This window comes from Desmodus rotundus, chromosome 10, assembly GCF_022682495.2.
Source record: "Desmodus rotundus isolate HL8 chromosome 10, HLdesRot8A.1, whole genome shotgun sequence".
Lineage (NCBI taxonomy): Eukaryota > Metazoa > Chordata > Mammalia > Chiroptera > Phyllostomidae > Desmodus > Desmodus rotundus.
The window spans coordinates 28,395,235-28,420,860 of record NC_071396.1 but is presented as its reverse complement, the minus strand read 5'-3'; the positions used below and the strand labels follow the sequence as shown (position 1 = coordinate 28,420,860).

Genomic DNA, 25,626 nt, shown 5'->3' with positions numbered 1-25,626 from the left:
CATCCAAGCCCAGCGTTTCCTGCACTCTGGGAAGGAACGTCTCCCGTCACTTACTTTAAACATAAAAGAAATGAATAATCAACTGCCAAAATATTTAGAGACCACACCAAACAAATGAAATGCCTATAAGATAAATCAGGATTCTTTAAAGCTCTCCGGGAAATCCACAGGCACACAAGTAGCCCCCACCCCTCCGCTTTCCTGTGGGCCTCTGAAAACTCAGACTGTGCGGCCCCACCCAGCATTTGTGATTCAGAAGGTCTGAGACGTGAGGGGGGTGTGTGTGTGGTGGGGAGTGACAATTTGCATTTCTATCCAGGTCCCAAGGGGTGCTGCAGCTGCTGGTCCTGGGAGTGTCCCTCCCCGCCCCCCCATCCAGAGTCACGCTGATAGTTTTACTAGTGCCAAGGAAAATTTTTGAGATGTCCTAAACTGAGTGACTGCAGGCTGCGGGGTGGAAGGAAGAGAGACAGAGAGAAGGTTCCTGGGTTAGCGGCTGCAAGTAGAACCCAGCAGTAGCCTGCTTCCGTTCCTGACGGTATGCTGAGGCTGTGCATGAACTTCCAGGTGGCTCTCTCCAGGATTACCTGGAGCCGGACCACCAGATGCCACCGCCTTCTGCTTTCCCGACTGCTGCTCGCAACCAGTGCAGAAGCAGCCAACACTTCTCCTTCATGGACTCTTCAGGGATCCCACAACTGTGCCCGGTTCCTCTTTTCCTTTGCTCCAGGCTCTGCCTGTAGCCCAATGTCATCCTCTCAGGACATCTTTCTTCTGGAAACTTGCACGAAAGGGTCCCATCAATCAACCTCAGGACAGCAGATGAGCTTGTGTTCCTCATGGAGCCCCGCTGCTGGTGGGTTGGACTGTGGGCCCCAGGGCTGATCCTTCTCTGGCTAGCACGTGGCTCAGTAAGACCCTCCTTTCAGGACCACTTCCGGTCTGAGGTTTTTGTTTGACACCAGTAAACTTGGTTGCAGGGAAAAATCACCCAGGAAACTGGGCCCACCTCAGACTAAGTAAATCAGACTTGCTTGGGGAGGGGCTGAGTACCACAGGGGCTTCCAGGCAAGTGTAGGGCTCAGCACACCCACGTTGCCTCCGACAGAAACCAGCCCCACAGCCCTCCCGTGGCTTCCAGGACCTGACAGAGTTCAAACACTGGAGATTCCTCGCTTGTCCCCTTGTCCTCTTCTCTCCTCTGCCCACAAATTTCAAGAAGTCCATGTTGATGACAAACACCGGGAGTTCTCATGAAGCTTCGTAGCCAAGTGACAAAGATTCACGACCGTCACTTTTTGCTCAAAGTTCTCACTGCTTGCACCCAGAGTCCCAATTTGGGGGTGAGTCCAGGGAAGGCACTCCTGGGGGTAGATTCTGGGCACACACGAAGTCCAAGGGCATGTGCTTCATCTACAAACTTTACCCTAGTGAAGAGTCTAAGGAAGAGAGAAATTTCAGAAATAGTAGCCGCCCTATGGCTAAACGATTAACCGCTAGTTTGGGTGACATCCGGTGAAGAACTGTATACATAGACTGTTTCTCTGACTGTTTCTTCGGAAATTGCAAAACCCGAAAGGATTCGGTTTTTGCAATTTCCACACAATCAAGACGTTGAGTGGCTTTGTTACTGCTATTTCTTTTTCCTTTCCTTTCATTTTTATTTGTTTGAGGCTCTTCTTAAGCAATCCTTTTTTATCTTTAACCAAAATCTTCACTTCCCCTGGTATAAATTATAGACTTCTTGCCATAATCACTCCTGCTTAACTGGCATTCAATTTACAGGATAAAAATATATTCCCCTGGCCGCCTTAATGACTATGTGTAAATGACGCGTCCTCAAACCCTCTGAATTCTGGCTCAGGGCAGCGAGCGCGTTCGGAGGGCGGAATGCGGTTTCAAGCCATGCCAAGAAAGTATTGCCTAAGCGATAATTGATATTATTCCTCGCAGCAGCCTTTGGAGTTGATAACAGGTTATTAAAACAGGAAGAGGTCCCATCTGAGGTGTCAAAGGAAAAGGTGTTCCAGACAGAAAGCCTCTCTGTTGTGGTTTCAGCAGAGAAGAGGAATCTTCTTGTGTCAAGGTCTCCAAAGCCACAGCCAAAGCCAAGGGCAGTGGCTGCCCGCTAGCCCTCCCCTCTCCCCCACTCCTAGCCACATGCGACCCAGCTTGGTGGGACACTTGAACATTTAGAGAAAAAAGAGAAGCCAGAAAAATCCACGGGACCAAGTGCCTTGCTATCTCTGTTTCTTTGAAAAAGAATTTGGCTCTTGGCCTTGACCTAAATGTCTGTTTCGAACTGGTGTGTGCAGAGGAGATTGGTGTGTAATTTGGCAACCCTGACAGAGCAAGAGTAACTGGTCTGAACTGGGAGTTGCTAAGGCATGGCTGGCCCTCTCCATCTTTGGCCCTGCGCAGGACCAACGGCTGTTCCTCCAGGTAGGCTGCTGGGGTGAGTTCACTGCATGGAAGGCAGCTGAAGCCTCAGATGTCACACACACCACAGGTTTTTCCTTGGGAAAACCCTAATTCTTCAGGGAAAAGAACCATCACTCTGATCCTTTGGCATAAAAGGAGACCGAGGCGCCGAGCTGATGACCTGCAGGGGATGCTGGGAAGAGTGCCTAGGGCAGGAAGAAAACGCTGCAACTCAGGGCTCACCTCCACTCTCTGGTCACTTTTTGTCACTTGGTGCTCAGCCTTCCTCCTGTTCTTTCAGCATTGATTCTCACTTTGGGGGTGACAGCATTATCTATATAAATGGTGCCCCTCAGCTCTGAGGCCTGCTGCTTTGCAAACTATCATACACTGTCTTTTCCTTTCTCACCCTCCCGCCCTAACACAGATTCACTCTTGTCGATGCCATCAGCATTTGAGTATTTTTTTGCAGCCAAGGCTTTCCTCTTTTAGGGCCCTAAGAGGAAATGATTTTTTCACCCTTCATTGGAGTTGCAATATGCACAACCAGGACCAGAGACCAAGAACTACTGGAGACCAAGGCCAGGCAGTCTCCAGGCTCAAGCCCCATGGGCGGAGCAGCTTCTCGGGAAGTAGGAGCCAATTCGTGTGGCAGCAGGAAGTGACCAGTGTCTTTCCATGCCCTCAGATTCCAGCAGGTGCCACACAGCACTTGGGTGCTGCACTGGGCTTCTAGACCTCGGGCGACATTACGTCCAATGTGGAAAGAAAAATGATTCCTATTGTGTTGGATCCAAAAGTCAACCAAGAGGTTGACCTGCCAACTCCCTACTGCCACCAATAGGGTAGCCGTGAAATGAACTGTACCCAGACAGGTAGGCCCCTGGGAGGGAGGATGGGGACAAGCTTCCCTTAGGGAGAGCCCAGTCCCTCACACATCAGCTTCCACCCCAAACTAGAAAGAAAACCTGAATCGGAGGTGAAGAGAGGCAAGGCAGGAACACCAGCATTTCAAAGCTTTTGCCAAGGAGCTCCATCGGCCCTTCCGGGGCAGCCAAAACCGCTGCTTCTGGAGCTCTACGGAGCATTTCACGATTTGGTTCATTGTTTCGGTTTCCTCTGCTTCCTTCCAGGTCCTACACGGAAAAGCCCAGTGTCCCAGCCAAAACGGAATTCTGGCTGGTCAGTGTGCTCGCCAAAAGGTTTGTCAGCACACCCGCGTCGACATTCTGGAGTGTAGCCAAGAAATATACCAGATCATACGATGCATTGAGTTAAATGTTTAGACTAGAGTGGGGTCTATCTTTCTGTTAAAGATTTTATTCATTTATTTTTAGAGAGAAGGGAAAGGAGGGAGAAAGAGAGGGAGAGAAACACTGATGTCGGAGAGAAATATCGATTGGTTGCCTCTCACATGTGCCTCGACTGGTGACCAAACCCACAACCCAGGCACGTGCCCTGACTGGGTGGGAATCAAACTGGCGACCTTTTGCTTTGCAGGATGATGCCCAATCAACTGAGCCACACTGGTCAGGGCTAAGAATGGGGCCTCTTTAACAGGAAGGATGGGGGCTGACTGTACCAACCATGTCTATGCAGGAATCTAGTCTCCAAGCTAGAGAAAGCTGAGTGAAACCTAGCACCAAACTCTGTAAGCCAGCCAAAGACCCCTCGGAGCCTGCTGGTGGTAAATAAAGCGTGGGGGACCACAGAAGAGATTCCAAAATCAGGGCAAGGGCCCTGCCGATAGCTCAATGGGTTAGCGTGTGGTCCCGATACACCAAGGTTACAGGTTCAATCCCCAGTCAGGGCATGTACAAGGATCAACCAATGAGTGCATAAATAAGTGGAACAAATCTGTCTCTCGCTCTAAAAATCAATTAAAAAAAAAAAAACCCTCCAAAATCAGGGCAAGAAAGCAATTCTAAAAAACTTGAAAATGAAACAAAAGTTTTCCCTCCATCCCAAGCTTTTTTTATGTGTGTGTATGTGGTGTATGTGTGTGTGGTATATGTGTGTGTGTGTGTATGTGTGTGTATATATATGTATAGGCACACCTTATTTAACTGCGCTTATGCTGCATGCTTTACAGATTGAAGGCAAGACCAGCAAAAAGATGACCACTTGCTTTATCACAGTGGTCTGGAGTGGAACCTGCAATATCTCTGTGGTCTGCCTGTACATGCATATACATGCATGTACATACATGTTCACACAGACACAGATATGCGTGCTCATATACGTTTCCGCACACACGTGCATATTCACATACGCATTCACACATGTACCCACAGCTGCACACACCTCACGGAGAGGAGGTTGGCCAAGAGGGCTACCCCCGCGATGCACCCCAGCCGCTCTTCCCCAGTTCTGGTGTCTGCAGGAGGCACCTGGCGGGGCTCAGACCCTGTGCTTCTGACAGGCTCCCCGATGGCGTGAAGGACCTCAGCCCAAAGTCGGAGCAGCGAGGAGGCACTAGATATGGGTTTGCAGCGTTCCTCCATCCACCCTGTCCCTTGTGACACACTTCTCTGCCAGATTCTGACAGGGGAGGTGTAGGTGATAATCACCAGGGCAGTTAGGGCAGGTTGGGCCGGGATGGGGGCCAGAGAGGGGTTTCCATGAGTCTGTTGTGCTGAGTGAGCCAAGTCTACACAGACCAGGCGAGCTGGCTGCCTCGTTCTTCAGGGAAGCTCCCTCCTGTCACGGGAGCACAGTCTGTGCTACCCCTTGGGGATCCCAGGGCACGTGCCACAAATGGGTGCTCCCTGCCACAGAGCCAACGCAGCCACCTACAGGACCCTCAGGTGTCATGGCTCCCATGAGCTTGTGCTCCGGCCTGGAAGGCTTCTTTGACCAGAAACTGGCCTGCACAGGCCTCTCCGTCAAGGGCAGGGGTCCCCTTGTGGGGTCCTCAGTGTGTCTTAAAGCTGCCCCATGGCAGGGGTCCTAGGGGCCACACCACCACATCCTGGGTGGGAAACGTTGTTATTCAGTTTCACCCGTCAAGGCTCTGCCCCCTCCTTCTTTTTCACAACCTACCCAGCTGCGAGCTGAGGAGGCCAGGACTGCAGCATGGCCCTGGTTCAGCCCAAGTAACACATCCCAGCATCATGGGGCACTGTGTCTCCCACTGGCTGCCCACCCCGTCACAAGCACCAGCACCTCCAGGGACCTTGACAACCCCATGCTATTCCCAGGCTCAGCTCGGAGCTGGCCAGCCCGCCCCCTTCTCCTTCTCTCTCTGCTCCTGGTCACAATCATGTGTGAGCACCAGCAAACCGCCAGGCTTACTTAGCGCCTGCGCCTTCTCATTGCCACAGAAGTGTGGTTCTGATTAGCAGGATAATGTCTTTGTCACGCAGACTGTGACCTGCTAAGAAAATGATAACCCCCCTGGCTCTGTTTTCATCTATTATTTTATATATTTTTTCCTAAGGGCCAGATCCTCACATGGATCCCTGGCCACAAGGGTGTCTGTTCTGATGTCAGGAACAGCGTCTGATTTCGTGGTTCCTCCAGCCCCCTCAAGCCTTTCTGCTGCTCCTGTGTGCCACCGCCTCCTGGCAGCACCTCCACCTTCATGCAATACAAGAGAACGCCCTCTGTGCCCGAGGATGGACGAGGATGAGGAGGGCTCCTCCCTCGGATGGGCCACTGACCGGGCTGGTGGCAAACTTCCCAGGGTCTCAGAGAATAAGCAGCCATCCTCGGGTTTTTGTTTACAATTTTCCATCAGCCCTGGCTGGCGTGGCTCAGTGGATTGAGTGCCGGCCTGTGAAGCAAGGAGTCACAGGTTCGATTCCCATTCAGGGCACGTGCCTGGGTTGCGGGCCAGGTCCCCAGTGGGATGTGAGAGGTGCAACCACACGTTGATGTTTCTCTCCCTCTCTTTCTCCCTCCCTCCCCCTCTGTCTAAAAATAACTAACTAAATAAATAAAATTTCCCATCAGCAGTGGGCAGTAGATGAACAAGGATCTCAGGCAGGAAACCAAACACCTTGAGAGAATGGGGACACGTCTTAGCTGGCTCAGGCGGCTATTATAAAATACCACCAACAGGTTGGCTTCTCAACCAGGGAAACGTACTTCTCACAGTGCTAGAAATCAGAAGTCCAAGAGCAGGGTGCCAGCGTGCTCGGGTATGGGGAGGGCCCTTTCCTGGGTCACAGGATGGCTGCCTTCCCGCTGTGCCCTCACATAGGGTACAGAGACCTAGCTCTCCCATCTCTTCTAAGGGTACCGATCCCATTCCCTGGGGCTCCCCCCTCATTGGCTAATCACCTCCCGATGACCCACTTTCAGATACTATCACAAATGGGAGCTAGATTTCAACCTGTGAATTTGGAGGGGGCACACACATTCAGTCTGTAACAGCACCGTGTAAGCAGACATACAGGTAAGCAAATCCAGCTACCAGCGGAGCTGCACAGGAAGGGCCCGGCCTTGGCCCAAGCTTGGCTCGCTTGTGTAAAGGACCCTGGGGCTCTGGTCTGGGTCTCCACCCGGCCGCTTAGAGCCATGGGAAGGGGGTAACTCCTGAGAAAACTGGCCCTCAGCTACTTCCCAGAACAGCCTGAAAAGTAAGGCAGTTCTTTTAAATTTTTTTAAATTTCAGAGTTTGGTTCTTCAGACTAACTCAGTTTGCATCCTGTCTCTTTGAACACCATCTCGGCCCACTTCGCTGTAGGTGGAAGGCAGGCAATCCACCTGATGATTCAATGCAAGTAACTCCCAGGCTGGAGTTAGGAAACACCAGCTCAGCTTTGTAGCCTTTGTGGTTACAGTGAGGAAGCTCTGGAGGCGGCTGGGTTTCCCATCACAGAGATAATGGCTAGTGTCCCACTAGCAGCTGGGCCAGGCTGCCCAGGATGCAGGTGGCAGCACAGCTGTCTGCCTCCGGAAGAGCTCGGAATGGCTGTCCCTCTGCTGCTGGTTGCCTGGCCTGGGAGGAGCTGGGGAGGCTGTGGTCAAGGTCCTCTTCAGGACAGCGGCTCGGGGCTTGCCAGGCCACTAGAAGTGGTGTCCTCGCCTCACCCCTGACTCCGCGTCCCGGGTAAGACTCCAAAGGAAATCATGGGAAGTTCCCTGCGATTCCTGTTAGTTCCGGGCAGTGAGAAATTCCTGCTTGGGGCATAAAGGCCATTGAAATAGGGCCACCAGTTACAGGGTTCCTGCTGCTCTGAACTCGGCACCTCCCATTCAGAAATCACCGGTCTGGGAGGGGCAGCAGGAAATTCTGCTTTTGCTTGCATGTGGGGTGGGGGGAGAAGGGGGAGCTGTTGTGAAGCCTGTGATCAGGGGAGAGAGCTGTGCTGGGTGCAGGCAGGCCTTGCAGATGCCCAGGCGCCTCCTCTACAGCCACCAGAGTCAGCGCGACTCTGGGAAGACATGAGGAGGAGGGATGTGGCAGGGGCAGGAGGCGGGGCCTACAGGACCTGGCTTGTAGAGCAATGTGAAAGACCCTGCAATTTTCAGCAGCAAACTTAAAAAAATGATGATGAAAGGAAATGAGGACTGAAGGTCCTGTGCTAGTCTGGACTCTGGACAGGGCAGCCGAGCGCTGAGGATGCTCACACACAGACTTTGAACTGGGGGCCAAACACCGAGAGGAAATGGAACTCAGGAATCGCCCCAGGCACCTCGGCGGGACACCAAAGTACCCTCAGCACCTCTAGCACATCCAAGCACCCTGCAGCCTGGCTGGTAGAGGCAGTGGAGGCTGAGTAAAAACGGAGGGAAAGACCCAGGGATCCCGGGAAGACCCCGTCTGAAAATCCAGCATGGGACCTGCTGGCTCCAGAACCAGACCCTGCTGGGGCAAGGTGCCCCCTTTCTGGTCCACAAGGAAGACTGGCGGTCCGTGATACACACAACTGCCCTAATTCCAACTAGAATGCATCCTCCTCCCAGGATTTCTAAACAGTTCCATTTTCAGGAATCCCCTCTCCGCTGTGCCTTCCTTATAAAGGTGGCCCATTTGATGGGTGTATGGTGCCTACCAGCTGAGAACCAGGCAAAGGGTTCAGGCAGGGGCGGCGGCTATCTCCTCACACCTGGCCTGTGTTCACCACACATCTCCCCTGGCTCGCTCTTCATACAGACCAGACAAACGTTTCCCCTCTTCACACATCTGGAGTGGCTTTCCTTACTTCCTGCCCTGGGAGACGATTCCTTTCCATTTGAATTGGGTTGACTGCAGTTGTGAGAACATTTCCCCCAGCACCGCTTCCCTCTCCCCTCCACCCTCTGCCCATCAGCCACCCCAGGTGAGCATGTCCCCAGGCACTCCTCATGGGGACATCCTTCCGATGTCTGCTGCCCTAAACTCCCATCCGCACCGTGTCACATTCTAAGAGGAGACATCCAGAGTGCCAGCAGCTATGCCAGCTTTTGACGGAGTCCTTATGGGCCCCGCCTGGGGCCGTGGATCCCACTTGTGACTTCAGGGCAGGTGGCGGCATCCACAAGCCCTCTGTCCCCGTAGGATAAAGTCCCTGCTCAGCCCGGGCTTCCAACCTCCTCCCAGTAACGCCAGCCAGAACGGCGCTTCCAAACTGGGGGGTACGGTTCTGGGGGGCCATGCCTGTGAGTGCAGGTCTGAGAAACCAGCTGTGGGCTGCACACTGCTGCCACCAATCCACTGACAACTCTTTGCACGCCTGCAGTGCACATGTGGCTGCTGTGTCACCAAACCCAGCTCTCTGTGGGGACGTCTGTGTGTCTAAGGCCCCGCCCCACCCTGCTCTCAGCTTCTGGGCAGTAGTGCACACAGTCCCCGGGCCCTCCGTGAGTGGCGGGACGCCTTGGGCCCCACTTGTTTCTCTACCTCTGTTGCTTCCCTTCCACCGCCACATCCATCCCATCACAGGTTACTTTACACCTTCTTCTATGCCCTCATGGAGGTGCCTGGGGCAACGTCAGACGAGAGGTGACAGGGCTAAGTCTGCCTAAGGTGACAACTTCCAGGATGGCTGCACGTTTCTCCCCCTGCCCTGCCAGCCGTGAGTGCGGCTGGCTGGTGAGGCCTTAGGTAGGTGGCCAAGGGCTGGAATTCGGGGTGACCAAGAGAGAGAGGCAAGCAAGAGCCAGGAGAGCTGGGCCAGATCCAGGCCTGTTTGTGGCTCCACCCTGAGGGAGGCCCAGAGGGATGGGATGATGGGCAAGAGATGGAAGCGAGAAGGTAGATGAGGCCAGAAATCAATGTGGAAGCCTCTGGCGTGACACCTGTCAGTGGGTCTGCCACCTGGCTGCAGTGGCATCCCTAGAAGAGCCTTTCTAAGCTCGCCCACCCCGCAAGAGTGTGATCTGCTTGAGCTAGGGTGAGGAGTGGCCTCTGGCACTCACTAAATGCCTCGGGCGCCCTTCTCCTACAGCAGCGTCCAGCTGCCCCCCAAACCAAGTTCAAGTCAGCTACAAAGCTTCCCTGGAGAGAGCAGCGTTTCAGAGGCCACAGTCTGAGCCCACTGATCACAACAGAGGTGAATCCCAGAATGGAAAGACCCAAGAAAGGGCAGAGGGAAGTCAGGAAAAACCCCAGGAAGGGCAGGTGGGGAAAACGTGCACTCTTGAGTATGAGCGGCAAGAGCCCAGATTCGGGCCAGGGCTCTTGGGCCTGTGCGGAGGCCCTTTTGGAGACTCACTGGGGTCACAGGGCCTGTGGTTTGCAGTGACTCTCGGGATAGGCACCGACCTGGCTCAGGCTTATCTGACGGAGCCTCCTAAATCCAACGGAAGCTGAGGTTCGTTTTCTGCCAGGGAACGCTCTTTGTTTCTGCACATAAAAAGATGCCCTTTTTTTTTTCCTGTTTCTTATGGGTGGCCTCCCCAGCTCATCATCCGTCCTAGAAAGCCTGGCACTGCGGCAGTTCCGGGAGCTCTCTGTCTCGCCTGATTGAGAAGCACACTCGGTGCCTGGAACTCTGGGTGTCCCTGGGTCCCCAATGTCCGGTTGAGAGTCAGTTCTGTGCCCTGGTGGCACTGGGAGGGCTCCTGCCAGCCAAGGGACTCTCTGGCCTTAATCACACCTCATCGGACTGACTTCCCTCCCCAGCAAAGGCGTTCTAACCAGGATGTTGTAGAACCACTGACTTCCTCGCCTTTTGACACCAAGCCCTCCAAACCACATCCCAGCAAACAATATATCCCAAACTTCCAACGGATGTACTATACCCGGTCATTTTAACACTTCGCTGAAGCCCCTACAACCCCCGCCCCCTTGATCGGTGAGGGTGCAGCCTGACTTGGTTTTTGCCTTTTCTCAGGGATGGCTGGTGTGGATCTGAGTTTCTCTCATCCTTAGGGGACAGTCCTTCCCATGACCCATCAGTGGAGCCTCGAAAGCAGGAAGGCCACCACAGCCATGTTCTCATGCTCGGGATCTGCCCCCTGTCAGGGTCCCCGAGGGGGAAGAAAAGCACGGCAGGGCGTGGGCTGAGGCACCAGCATTTCTGGTCGGGCTATCATGAGAAGACAGGGAGACAGCTGCCTCCCCAAACGCACACACGGCCACATTTCCACCCACTAGGCGAACCAAGGAAAAGTGTAGCTGCCTGTCTGGCAGTCTTTCAGGGGAAAGACAGCAACCAAGGCCATGGAAACCTCAAAGCCATTGCCAGACAGCTGCGGCCCAGGGTCCACTCCTCCAGGCAGAGACACAGAGCAGCCCCTCCCAGGTCCCCACCCACGACCCCCACCAGGAACTGCACATCCTTCAGTCCCTGTCTACAGCTGGGGCTCCAGCGTTTTCCAGCCCTCCTTTAAAGAGTAATTGTCAGACAGCTGTCGATCATTGGAAGGCTGTCAATCATCAGAAGGCTGTCAGTCATCACATGGCTGTCAATCTCACCCACAGATTTAAGTTTCCTAGAAACTCCTCCGGATGACATATTTGCTTTCCTCTGTCAGCTGTGCCATGCCGTGTGGTGTCCTTTCTGCCGTGCCAGGCAGCAAAGTGCAAGTATTAATACCGTGGTCTGGGGGAGATATAACAGACTCTCTTCCTTACTACTTATCTCTTGTCATTTGGGTCCTTATTTTAACGGCCCTGTTGCCTGCGTTTATTATCATCTAAGTGATTCCAAATCATTTTAGGTAGAGAGTGGAAATTTTTTAAAAAGGGAGACTAGCTTTCTAACCTACAAAGCAAAGGCTAAGTCATACCTCCCTGACAGGCCTGATTCAGCAGAATGAGGGCCAGCAGCTAAGCAGCAGGTGCTCAGTGAACAAGTACGTTACAACCTCCCACCCTGCGCAGCATTACTGACACGACCAAGGCAAGCACTTCTCACTTCATCTATCATTTAGAACCCATGTGATTGCGCAATGGACTGGAGCCAGCGTACAGTACCGAATAAATGAGTTTTGAACTACGATATTTAAACAAAACCATGCACACCAAGAGACAGTACAAAGAGGGAGAAAAATAGCATTCCAGGACTCGGATGAGTCAACTGTTGAACATGAACCTGAGACTTCGCTTGGTGTTTCCTGACAGCCAAAGCTGAAGGAAAATGTGGTTCATTTATGCAGCTCCCATTGTCTGATTAATGCAATGTGTCCTTCACATGGAGCGGGAACTTCTCCTGAAATTTGGATCTGAGGGCAACTGCACGCCCCCATCCCCATACGAGAAATACTGGGTAAGTAACAGAAGGGCCGCACCTACAAGTGCCCTGTGCAAAGGCACGCACACCCAGCCTTTAAAGAGAAGTGGCACCTCAACAGTGTTAAATGGTTAGGGACCACTGGGTGGGCCCCTGGGGACTTTCTATGGGTACACAAAGAGATACTCTTTTCCATTTTCTAAAACTTGCACCAAGAAATGTTCTTGGTGAGCATGGACCGGCGTCTCGGGTCCCCTGACAATACCATCTCGTCCTATCTTAGGTCACACGTACTTAAGGAACATGAAGGTAAACTGTTCCACTCCACGCCAAAACTCAGAACAGCTCCCAAGTCTCGTGTCTGTGAAGCAGCCTGGCCAGGGGCTTCCATGGCTGTGGAGGTTGGTCTCCTTTTCAAGCCTCTGCACAGCCTTGGCTGCTGATCTGAGCCCACGGAGCAGAGAGCTGCGGGGATGAGAGAATGTGACTTCATCCCTGGGGGCTCTCCTTCCCTAGGCTCCCGGATTCGGCGGAGACAACAGGCTGCCCTGGGAAAACTATAATCACCCAACAAGGGGCAGGGCCGAGTGCTAGCGGGGCTTTATTGGCTTTGATTAACAATAAGGTGTTTGTTTTTGTAGGTAATTAGTGTTCAGTAGCAAGCTATAAAGGGTCCTCCAAGAAATTCTAAACAGACTGTAGCTAAAGGCAACTGCAGTCTGACTGAATCCAACCATTCATCCTTGCAGACCTCCTGGGCCCGGACGGGGCTTTGATCCCGCACAATGGCACAGGTCACCAGGCAGAAAATGGCCCTCTGTGTTCCCGAGGTCCGCGGAGAAAAGGCCTCTGTGCGGCACGTGGGAGCTCACACGCGCGTGCAAACAGCACTCCTGCCAGTGCCCGGGGGGCTGACTGCTGCCAGGGGACAATGCGATGCACGCATCTAGTCAAAGGGCCCCGACGAGATGCATGCTGGGAAACGTTTTGACAACACTGTGGCTCACAGCCCTTAGGACGTCGATTCGGGGAACTATGACACGCTGTGTGCATCGTTTGACAGCGAGAAGGAGTTTGCCAAAGCTGTATGGGTGTGCGCCTTCCTTTCGGCAACCATTCTTGTGGACAGGCTTGTTGTTAACAAATCAGGGATAAGAACACAAATTTGATTATAATTCACTTAAAAATTATTCTCTGGTAGTGCAGGCAAGAGAGTATGGGCGAAGGGCTGTCGACAACTTTTTAAAACCGTTCCTTCGAGATGCAATGATAACTTGCGCGGAGAGACAACAGCTCATCTTGTTTCTCTTGGCCAATGACCTGTTTTTCCTCCTTAATCCCCGGGAAATACGCGTAAGATTATTTTCACTTCCTGTAACCCCCATCACGGTAACTAACAGGTACAGAGAGGTCACTTACCAATCTGCCTTCAGGAGTGAAACAAACTGAAAGGGGACCCGACAACCAAAGCAAGCCCCCAAATAAATAATTAAAGCCACATACGGCTGACGCAGAAGGGAAACTCTTTTGTCTTTACACAGTGGTTTTACTCCTGAAGAAGCTGGAGTTTCCATTTTGGGTCCCAAGCATCTTACTATGTAGGTCAATGGAAGACCTTTACTATATGTGTGTGTGTGTTTATATATATATGTATGTGTGTGTGTGTGTGTATATATATATATATATATATATATATATATATATATATATATATATATATATGAAATGAACTAGAGTCAGTTCTGTGCCCTGGTGGCCTCCATGAACTAGATTTCCCCCCAAGAACTAGATTTACATTTACTTTTGTTCTGTTCAAGCCAAAATTAATTTTCCCATTGTTTTACATGCTCCAGCCCCCTCAATTTATTTATTTTTTAAGTTTGTAAGCCATTGGGTCACAATTTTTCCCTTCAGAAAAACGTCAAACAGACAGCTGCTCCGGGAGAAAGAGCCAACCCTTGGACCTTGGTTTTAGTCAGCTGACTTTCTGCCACCTGAGACTTCCTGCAGGTGACCACGGCCTTGGGCCAGGCGCTTGACCCCTCTGACCTTCTGTTTCCTCCTCTGAAAAACCAGGAGGCTGCATCAGAGCCTCCCCCTCTGGGCTCCCAGGTCTGGGTTATTTCCTCCTGAAGGGAAGAACTTCCCTGTGCAGAGAGGCAATAGCTGTTAGCACTTTCAGGCTAAGACACTGACATTCTACCTTCAGCAATGTGGACTTTGAAACTGGCTGGAAAAAAAATAGGAAGTCAACAGGAGGAAGATGGATAAATCCCATTATGTGAATGAGAGGTTGGGAGGAGGCAGAGCCTGGAAAGATCACACTGAGCCAGGAAAGGAAATGCGACTAGAAGACGCTCTCAGAGAAACCTCCTGCCAGTCCCATGTCAGCTTCCAGAGCAAACCTGAGCACCAAGTTCATGTTTCAACTCTCGGAGCCTGCGTGTCCAGTGGCTTCTCGGGTCCCCTGAAGGGCTGGGACCCATGCTCGCCGGCCCAGGACCATGCGTGGAAGATGCAGAGGCCCGCCACCACACCGGTGTAGAACTTAGAGAATTCAAGTGCAAAGGTACACATTCGCAAAGCACGGAGACAGGCAGAACAATACGGCGTCCGATACTTACTTGTGGCCCAGCTCGTGGGCGATGGTGAAGGCCAAATTGAGACCATTGTCTTCGGCAAGCACGCATTTCCTCTTAGTACTGCACACACCTCCTAAGTAAGCAATTCCTGCAGCAGAGACACAAAACACATCCTCTTCAGAACACGAGGCCCTGACTGCGCCGGGAAGGTGCACACGGTCACACGTCACACACGGTCACAAGAGGGGCAAATGGGGGGGGGGCGGGGACGACCAGCCCAGGGCTGGCCCTGCCATTCCAGAGCTCAGAGAGGGACCGGCTGGCGTGTGGCACTTTTTGTATCAGCATAATAGTAATAATGTCCCCAACAAACATGTATCAGGCATGTAACGTGTGTGAAACAGCAGGCTGAGCAGGTTACACATATTATCTTACTTAGTCCTCACTACCCGGGGTGGTGGCAGCAGAGGGAAACTGAGACTCATGGAGGAAAGGTGACTTTGTCTCAAAGTCACCTGGACTGGCGCCCAGGGCTGGGGCGCTGTCTAAGTTCAGGTCCAGGGCTGGGACCAGGTAAGGTCAGCAAGGCCAGACAGCCAGTGTGCACAGTTTAAGGAGAGGCTCCCTCTCAAGAGCTGACCCTGAACTTGCATGTCCCCCAGAAGGAAGGTTTGCTTCCTTCAGTTCTGTACCCTGGGCACCTCCTTCCCCTCACCCTGGTCCTGGCCCTGTAGTGGTCAGTGCTGGGGGAGGGGCGGGGTAGGGCAGGGGTAGAGCCTGGCGGAGAGTAGGCCAGGGAAAGGCTGTGCAAAAAGTTCCAAAAAATGTTTCGGGAGAGACAGTATAAAAGCGGGACCCAGAGTGAGGGAGAGAAGGCTGCCGAGGGAGGGCCTGGAAGTCGTTACTGAGGATGAGCCTGCAGCCCAACTCACCCACCTCAGCACACATGTGACGAGGCCTGGGGACCCTCCCCGAGCCAGGGAGGGTGAACCTGCGTGGGCAGGGGGAGCGTAGACGCGGGGCGCAGTGTGAGCCAGGGCTGAGCACAGAGGCTGGAAGGCTGCTAGCCCCTGCAGCACACGCGGGAGTTTTCCAGAGGAGACAGGCCCGTCTGGCAGAGGGATGCATGTCAACAACACGGGGGCCTGGGGCCGGCAGGACAAGTCCGAGGAATGCCCGGCAGCCAGCCGTGCGCTGGCCAGGTCTCCCACCGACACTGCGGGGCTGACGCTGCCCGTGGCGGTGCTCCACGCTTCCTCCCAGCTTCCGCTATCTCTGCACGCAGGGCGGACAGCCCGCACGGCCCAGGCATCCCCAGGGCTCATCTCAACCGAAGCAGGAGCCCACAGACCTCCGCCCCACCTGGGGCTGGGGATCGTGAGGACTGGAAACATCTGCACTCCCTCCGTGGCGGCGTCTCAGTCCTCAGTACAGCCTGCGGAAGCGGGGAGCTGGTGGTGGCACAGGGGGTCACACTCCTGGGGAGGCTCAGTGCTGCTCCCGCTGTGAGGTCACAAGGCACGTGCAGCAGGCAGGGGCTCTGCCGGCCCGTGGTCAGCTGGACGGGCCACTGCCAAGCTGAACGCCGCCCCTGCTCAAGTGCCACTTTCGCTAATATGCACAAGGTGTCTTAGGACCTGAAGGTGACCTCGTGGGCACAGTACTTGAGGAGGGAAAGAACTGGCAGAGGAGGACAGGACAGGGGAATGAATTAATTAAAATGAACCTCCCTCCCTGCTCCCAGAGAGTTAAACCAACATCCTCTTCGTTGACAGCAATTTCAGCCACACACAAGGCATGCCATCCACCTGACCCCCTTTGAGAGGGGCAGATGGAGCTCACAAGTGCACCCCCGACCCCCACCCCGCTGCTCTGCACCATGCAGAAGTGACTTGGGGGCCCCTGCTCACACTGGGCACACCAAACCGGGCACCACACCATGCCTATTTTCATTTAGAAACCAGCAAAACTCTCAGCCAAGGGTGAAGAACTGTTCTAAAGAAAGGGGGGAAAATATGTTATTTTTGGCCTCCAGACACTGTTTTGCACGTGGACACCTGAACCCGGCCAAGCAGATGATGGGGAGCAGAGACAGGACCACCAGAAAGGACGCAACCAGGCTCCTCGGTACCTTCAAGGTCATCTTTCTGGCTTTGTTTAAAAACTGCTTGGTGGGTTGTTGCAAAACGTCCAGCAGTCAGCGGGTGGAATGCCTCACACAGCCCTGCAGGTATGCGCGGGCGAGGGCACACAGACACACACCCCCTCCCCCCCCCAAGCAGCACCCTCCCCAGCCCAGGCCAGGACTCCTGGGCCAGGAAATCAATCACAGACAAGTTGATGAGCACGCCCAGAAGTCGTCTGGTGCGGGGGTAGAGGAGACAGCCGAGGCGGGCGGGCCTGCTGTCCTGAGAGCGTCTGCTGACACAGCAGACTTGAAACGCAGCACGGGCCTGTCCCCAGCCTCAGCGGCTCTCAGTGCCCAGAGCAGGCCGTTCGGAGTTTCCACCCTGATTAGGTGACACGCGATGCTGGGGAAACAGCTACGCGCTGGGCCTTCCAATAATTGCATTTTAATTTTCCCACAGATGACTTTTGGAAAGCTAGAAACAAAGGATCAGTGTATTTACAGAAAATGCTCTCACTCACACAACGGTGGATTAAGGTCCGGCGCTCTTTGAATGATTTACTCGGGTCCTGAATGACCCAGTCCTAAAGCCGAGCCAGGCAAAGGGCGGAAGAAAAAAAGAGACAGAGGCCCCAGACATGGGAGCACACAGAAGCCGGGGGCATTTATGGGCGAGGGTGTGGAAGTGCGTCGAGCTCCCGCAACAAAGTCTGGAGAAAATCCCAGGTTGTTGTAAAAGAAAGGGCTGCAGGGAAGGAATGGCAATGAAACCCCAGGAAACAAAGGCCACCACTATTCTGCGTTTCCTGGAAAGGAGTGGCTGTCTGGATGGCAGGGCTGGAGGCCGGGAGAGACCCCATCACCTCCAGCTGCGAAGGACCACCCTGCATACGCCCACTGTATCCCCATCCCAGGGCTTGTTCAGGAAAAAGGAAAAACCAGTTTTCTCTACATTGATTTACTTTTAAAAAAATATTTTATTTATTTATAGACAGAGGGGAAGAGAGGGAGAGAAACATCTATGTGTGGTTGCCTCTCGTGCGCCCCCTACTGGGGACCTGGCCTGCAACCCAGGCATGTGCCCTGGCTGGGAATCAAACCAGCGACCCTTTGGTTGGCAGCCTGCACTCAATCCACGGAGCCACACACTGAGTCTGCCATGGACTCTACCTTGATTTCTTTTATGAAAAAGTGAAATCCGCAAACTCAAGTTCTCTGAACAGCAGTGCTCACGCCAGCTGTGGAACCACGGGGTCCTCCCTCAGCCAGTGGAACTCCCCACATGGACAGACAGCGAGAACCTTAGGCGACTCAATTCCCTCTCCCGTGGTTTATAATCCTCCACGGAAGAAATCATAGTAGAACTTATTTCTGAGGTTTTGAAAACATGAATTGCACATGCCTGCGGAGCTCCTGAGAACACAGGGGAAGCAGGGTGGCCACGAGCGTGTGTTAGCGGCCTGCCCACGGGCAAGCATGGCCTCCATGCTTGACCCTCCCTTGCTGGCAGGTATCATGGCCCCATCCTACAGACAGGAAAGTGGAGGCTCAGGAACCAGGTGTGAACGCAGGGCTCTCCTTCTCCATCAATAATGCTCCTCCAGGCAAACCCTGGGCCTCCCTCCCAAAGCGCTGATAACCAATGACAGTGAGTCATCTTTGGGGACTTTGAAGATTTTCCTAAACCTTAATGTGTGTTTATACAGAGATGTGGGTGGCAGAGAGCACAGGCTCTACCTGGTTTAGTCCAAATGTTCTTAATCCTGAAGATAAAAAGACTTAAGCAACAGATGCAGCTGTAGGAACAGCGGTTACCTCTGAGACATGGAGAACTCACGCTAGATCTCTTTAATTTTCTCCTTTTCCTTCTTTCTTTTGTTTAGATTAAACCTAATATAATGAATATGTATGTACTTGCTATGAAAATTAAAGGTATTGGTTATATTTCATTTATCCCAGGAAACATAGAGCAAGAGGCAGAGGAGGGACACCAAAAAAAAAGAAAAGAAAAAGAAAGAAAGGAAGGAAGGAAGGAAGGAAGGAAAAATCCTCTCGATTTTAATTCCAATATGAAGGAACCTCACAGTCAACACAACTGAGTGCATGCTTGCGTCCTAACTTGCTTGCTGTACTTCTGACATGGATGCGGGAAGCAGAACACCTTTTTAAAATCGGAGGTGCTGAGGACGGAAATAAGGGCGGGAAAGAGGTTTTCTGATGCCTGGAGAAGAATATTCAATTCCTCCAGAACAGTGCGCCATGTCCCCCAGAGCCGCCCAACATGTCTTCCTGCCAGGTCAACTCAGGTCACTCTCCCTTCCCCTTTCTCTTCTGTTCCTCGGGAGGAGTGTGATTTTGGTGAGGAGATTGGGTAAGGCGGTTTAATTATTTTCTGTGTCAGTAGAACAACCGCCTGGTGTAAGCACGTGATTCTTAAACTCAGACTTGACCGAGGCATTCTAGATTTAAGAAGTAAACAACACACAACAGCATCAACTCTGGTTTATCCCGCGGATAGTCACGGGTAAACTGTCTGCAGCTATTGGCCTTGCTGCCCATTTCTCGGACCTTCTTGGGCTCAAGTTTCTTCCACTGGCGGCTCGGGGTACCAACGCCATCACGGTTATCACCGGGAGACCCCGGGGACAATTTCAAGAAAGCAACCCCCTGGTGACCCCAGGGGTAGAGATGTCGAGGTTGAGTCACATGTTTGGGCTCATTTGCAAGTCCTTCTGCTCTTATAAGCGTCACGAAGTGGGTGGAAGAGGGATTTAAATTAGTGAACCCCATTTCAGAGCAAATGTCTTCAAGTCTAGGGTGGGGCGAATGAAAAATAACCACAGTCAAGTCTCGTACTTCATGGCAGTTAGATTTTAAAATGTTGCCATGAACACCAAGTTCACAAGTACAGGGCCCTCGCTCCTAAAGGAAATACAGGATTAGGTTCCTATAAGTCAGGGTTCCATCAGCAGTCGACGGGCTGACACCGGGCCTTGTCTCACGTGTGTTTTTGTGTGAAGACACCTTATTGGATACAATTTGCTGAACGTGGAGCGCACGGCCGACACTACAACTCCCACCAGAAGGAAGCTTATCTAGCACACATTTTTCCCCCTGCAAGGCACAGTGCACCTTTTCGTACTTTGGAATACAAGAAAACACTTTAGCATCATCCTTGGAGACCATTCTAAACAGCAAATTCATCAAAAAAACCCCCCAGAAAACAAACCCCACAAAAATGTGAAAAACACGGCACCCAGTAGAACACGAGAGCTGAATCCAGGGAGAGTGTTGCCTTGTTCAACCTCATCTGGGAATGTGCCTCTCGGGCTACCAGTTTGTGCACCTGACTTTGGAGTGAGAGAGAAGTTTTAGCGAGTGGGCAAATTCACACATGCGGGATCCGTGAGAGGTGAAATGCAGCAATATCCTAAAAACCCATGTCCTGTTAACAGGCATATCCTGTTATATCCTTATCAGCTATAATGGGGAAATTCCGCTTTCATTCCCATGCTGCTTCTGTTTCCTAACTCTGTAGTAATCTTAACTATTTGATGCACGGAGGTCCGCTCTCCTCTGCGTGCTCTCTCTGAGGTCCTCGGCCCCCAGACACCACCCCCTGCACCGTGGGTCACTGAGCCTTAAGGGTTCTACCTGGAGGAAACAGCCCCAAACATGCAGATGGACAGGCACAGCTTCCAACAGATTGGGGAAGAACATTAATTGCAAGGCTCTGACAGAAGACGCAGCCGGAGTGGCAGGGTCTCGCTGCTTGGGACTTGGAAGCACTGTCGTCCTGACCTCACCCTGGCTGTCCCAGGCTTTCTGCCCCAGTTCAGGGCTGCCATCCCCTGGGAGCACCCGTGAATAACCTCCCCCAGATCTAGCTTCCTCTTAGCCCCGGTTTCCCTGCTTCTGTGTTTCTGGGCCCCTTGGAGTCAGTCACAGTGGAAGGAAGTTGAGTCAGCCAAGGTCTCCATCCCTACACCATGGACAGAGAGAGGGTGCAACGGCTCCCAGAGAAGCCTCAGCTCCCCCCTTAACCCAGAGCACTGCAGAAGCTGCCGCTGCAATTCAGAAACGCCAGTGCCTCACATCGACATACGGAGCAGAGTGCTACAGAAGTGAAAAATGCGGCCACTCTCCCCAGGCTAAATAAAGTGGGAAATGCACAGAGCTGGAAGGCAAGAGCTCCCCAGTCTGATCACAGAAGGGCTCCCACGCTCAATTTTGAAGCTCACACAAAGCTGGAGGAATCAGAGCAGTGTGGTATTCACAAAAAACGAGAGTCTTCTCAACAAAATGGTGACGGGATGACGGCGTAGAAATAAAGAGTTTGTCTTAAGAATATTCAGGGCCACGCGTAGATGAAGTCCTAGTGGTATCAATCAGTTCGTTATTCCAAGTGGTATCGGTTAGTCAGAGCAGTATGAATGACTCCAGGCCTGCTTTTATCTATGACACCAGGCTCCACCTGTATTCCTTGGACCACGGGAAAGGCCTCTCTAATTCACCTGCCCTGTATCCCAAGGACGCCTGCAATGGAACGTCCGTCAAAGTTGCTTGCGACACCCTTGACTCACGGCCTCGCTCCCTCTCATGCTAATTGCTCTATTTCTACAGGAAGAATAAAATACAAGGCCATGCGTAGAAATATTTGCCAAGTTAGCAAAGAAAGAGAAATGCTTTCTCAGAATAATTAAGAAACTACATTTCTTGCTAAATCCTTAGCCAAGCAAAGCCATTCTCTTGGGGATGAAATATGGAATTTAAGGGAGACCCAGGGTGCGGGTCAATAGCAGGACCGAGGGTCTTTTTGATCTGTACTTGGTTCTAGGGGCCCTAGGGGGGCCTGGCTCTCAGGTTGTGCACAGGGGTCAGCGGAGGTCAGGCCAGGCCCCAGGGCAGCTCTGGGCACCAACCAGCTCCTGAGCCAAAGTCCACAAAGAGTCGCCAGGCAGGAAACAACAGCCCCTCCACGAAAGAAGCTGTCCCAACACAGGAAGCTGGTTGTCGTGTGGCTGTGGACTCAGTGTTCCGGAGCTAACGTCAGCCCACCGACCAGTCAGTCCCCCTCCTGGGCGGGGCTCCGCCTCTGCCAACAGGATGGGAGAGTAAGGACACTCCGTTTCACTTAAACACGAACTCAACGGAAGCTAGCCTCTGAGACAGAAATGTCATTGAGAGCGGCCCCGTGATGTCAGGCGGGCACCAAGCCCACGGAGAGGAACAGGTGGACAGGGGGCAGGGAGGGCAGTCGTGGGGGAAGATGCCCAGCCTCTGGGGGCTGTGGCCGGGACGTGGGTGTGTGTGCCTCTGGGTTGAAGTCATCTCACTGTTCCGTGCTGATGGACGCAGCTCCTTCATCGCTTAGGGACTGTCTCAGCACCTGCCAGCTGCTGTACCAGCACATCCCAGACTAGGTGGCTTATCAGTGACAGAAATTTACTGCCTCCAGTCCTGGAGGCTGGAAACCAGAGATTAGGGTGCCAGCATGGCTGGGTGAGGCCCCTCCTCTGGGTCTCCATCTTCTTGTTTTGTGTCCTCATAGGGCAGAGAAGGTGAGGGGACTCTCTGGCGCCCCCCGCAGAAGGGCACTGATCCCATTCCCAAGGGCCCCACCTCCTAACCGCACTGGGGATCAGATTTCCACATACAAATCTGAGGGGACACAAACTTTCAGACCACAGCAGCTACCCTGTCCCAGACTAGAGAAATCGTGTGGATGCCAGTGTCTGTCACTAAAACATCAAAGGCAGAGAATAAACATGGTTTACCTGTCACGCAGCTTCACGGATTTCCACCCTTGTGCTGATGGTGGTCCCCAGTGCTGCCCAAAACCACCACCCTCTGCTGCGTAATCAGAAAGCACCAGTCACTGCTGCTGAAGAAGGTGACTGGTACAGGGAGGCGTAAATGATGAGGGCGAACACTCACATTTACCACTTACCGTGTGTGTAGGAGGCCCTGTGCTAAAGATTTCCATGCATGTTCTCATCTTCCACTTATACCACCTGGTGAGTGAAGTGCTATTATTATCCCCACCGTCCTCGTGAGAAACAAAGACACTACGAAGCCAGCGCCTGGCTCGAGGTTGGACAGTGAGTGATGGAGCTGGGATCTGATCTCGGATCTTGGCCCAGAGGCAGCAAGCTGGTCATCACAAGAAGAATGTGGGCGCCAGAAACGTTCTGTTTGGACCACTCAGTATGTGAATAAAAAGGTTAACCTGTCGCCAACAATAAAAAATCAGGGAGGCCCTGCCTGGTGTGGATCAGTGGGTTGGGCTTCATCCTGGAAAACCAAAAGGTCACCGGTTTGATTCCAGGTCAGGGGGCACATGCCTGGGTTGCAGGTTTGGTCCCTGATCAGGATGCATGCGAAAGGCAACTAATTGATGTTTCTTTCCCTCTCGTTCTTCCTCCCTCCCCCCTCTCTAAAAATAAATAAAATCGTAAAATTTTTTAAAAAATAAAAATCAGGGAAAAATTACATAAAATCCACATTTCCTGTAACTTTTAAAAATATCTGTGAAGCAGAAAAAGACAGACTAGTCAGTAAAAGGCCCTGGGACAAGGTAAGATCCTCACAGACATGAGTGAATTAAATTCCCCGCCTCAACCCATACACACACAGAAACACTCTCACTAGATTAAATAAACACGTGTGAAAACAAAACTTTGGACCTGGCTGGCGTAACTCAGTGGATTGAGCGCGGGCTGTAAACCAAAGGGTTGCTGGTTCGATTCCCAGTCGGGGCACATGCCTGGGTTGCGGGCCAGGTCCCCAGTAGGGGCCACATGAGAGGCAACCACACAATGATATTTCTCTCTCTTTCTTCCTCCCTTCCCCTCTCTCTAAAAATAAATAAATAAAAATCTTAAAAAAAACCCAAAAACAAAAAACAAAACTTTGCATTGCCCAGAAGAAAACATAGAGGCATGTCATCGTAATTTTGGAATAGTAAAAAAAAAACCAAACTTTTAAAACAAGACTAGGCAGCAGAAATCAGAAGAGGAGAGACTGAGATACATAGCTAAACTCCCACTGGAAACGTCTACGTGACCAAAGGCTTCAGAAACAAAGCTGAAGGCAAATGACAGATGTGACAATGTTACTTCCAATTCCTATGCCGAAACTAAGGTTTAAAAGATACTTCCCCTCCTGGGTAATCAGAATGCTGCAGAACAAAATCACTAGAAAACAGCACCCCACATGCTGATAAGGCCTTGCGAGGCTATTAGGATGAAAGACTATTAGATGCTGTTAAAGAGAGCATCGGCAGGCATAAAAGCCACTGTAGGGGACATCCGGCTTATCTAGAAGAGCTGCAAGGTGTGCAGGCATCGAGAGGTGGGTATGCCCTGGGGAGAGCCAGCCTGTACCTCCACCTGGCCCTGTTCTCAGAAATGTCTGCAGCCCAAAACACCCATGCATGCACACACATTGGTGTCCACTCATACAGTGTCCACACATGTGTGCACACAACTACCACCCTCTATTTCATCGCCTTCATTTACTGATACCGAGAGGGTCACGCCACTCCCCCAGGTTCACGCTGTAACCAGGAGGGAGGCCTCTGCCTTTGGGAAAGGAAGGCAGGCACAGGAGACGGACACACAGCCAGGTCTGCACATGACGCATTCTAAGGGGCTGCACGAGAAGTCTGCCAACTCCTGTCCAGGGAGTTTTCTGTGAAAAGGCAAACTAACAGGGCTCTAACACAGATGTCTTTAACCCTTGGGGCCGTGCAAACTTTGCCATGTGCGTGGATGTTTCTTGCATCCAAGGTTTATAGCTTTCATCAAATTTCCAAAGGGGTGCACAACCTCGGACAAGTCCAAGAACACTAAACCCAGGAATCCCAGAGTATGATCAAGGACATTACCCAGGGTAAAAAAAAGTCCTTTCTGCATAGCCAAGTCAGAGCACAAGATCCTGGGAACACGATCCTTCAGCCCTTGGGGATCGGCCAAGCATTCTGCAGAAGGTGATAACCAACAGCATTTTGTAGAACGTGCCAGGTCTCCACTGACTGACTCAGGGAATACACAAGTGAGGGTCTAACTGCCATCATTCGCTGACGACAGAGCAGCCAAGGTGATGCAAAGGGGGGCGGTGGGGTCTGTCAGCTGGACGTGTGCACTTGAATAAGAAAGCCCCTGGCATTAAGGATGGCAGTCGGTATTATATTGGACACTGATGTAAAGCATATATACATGAGCCCTGGCTGGTATGGCTCAGTGGATTGAGCACGAGCTTGTGAACCAAAGGGTCACTGGTTCGAGTCCCAGTCAGGGCACAGGCCTGGGTTGCAGGCCACGTCCCCACTAGGGGGTGCACAGGAGGCAACTACACATTGATGTTTCTCTCCCTCTCTTTCTCCCTCCCCTCCTCTCTCTAAAAGTAAAATAAATGAAATCTTTTTAAAAAAGAATATATACATGAAAGAACAGAACAGCTGGAGGATAGGCATGTACACATGTTCATGCATATATGTGAGCTACAAATATATAATCCTGAGTTCTAAGATATGTATTTGAACTTTAAAAGGAAACCACTCTAGTCTGTTTTGACAAGGCCCCTGCCCCTCCCCCTGTGGCTGCATTTAACTGTAGGACCTTTATGTAAATGCTGGAGTTGTTTGTTTGGTTTTTTATTGGTATCTGCAAAGGGAATGGAGGTGGCCTTCATGCAGAAGAGCACACACTGGCGTTAGGAGCAAGTGCTCTTTGTTTTCTGCGAATGACTATTTCCAAACAATAGATTTGTGTTGGGTTAATAAGAGTAAAAACAGGATATAAACGCCATTGGTTGATTTTGCTCTCCACTTGAAGGATATTGACAGGTTGCCATTATTGTTCAGAAGCTTGATGTCAACGTCCATTGT

The 25,626-nt window shown here is 52.0% G+C and overlaps 1 protein-coding gene across 2 annotated transcripts in view; it reads right to left on the bottom strand.

The window, feature by feature from the left end:
- ADAMTS17 (ADAM metallopeptidase with thrombospondin type 1 motif 17) overlaps positions 1–25,626 on the bottom strand; it is a 194,725-nt gene that overhangs the window by 97,212 nt on the left and 71,887 nt on the right. For both annotated transcript variants that reach the window (XM_053913384.1, XM_053913385.1), the window contains exon 8: positions 14,651–14,756. In XM_053913384.1, the coding sequence (XP_053769359.1) occupies positions 14,651–14,756 (106 nt within the window). The remainder of the gene's footprint in view (positions 1–14,650; positions 14,757–25,626) is intronic.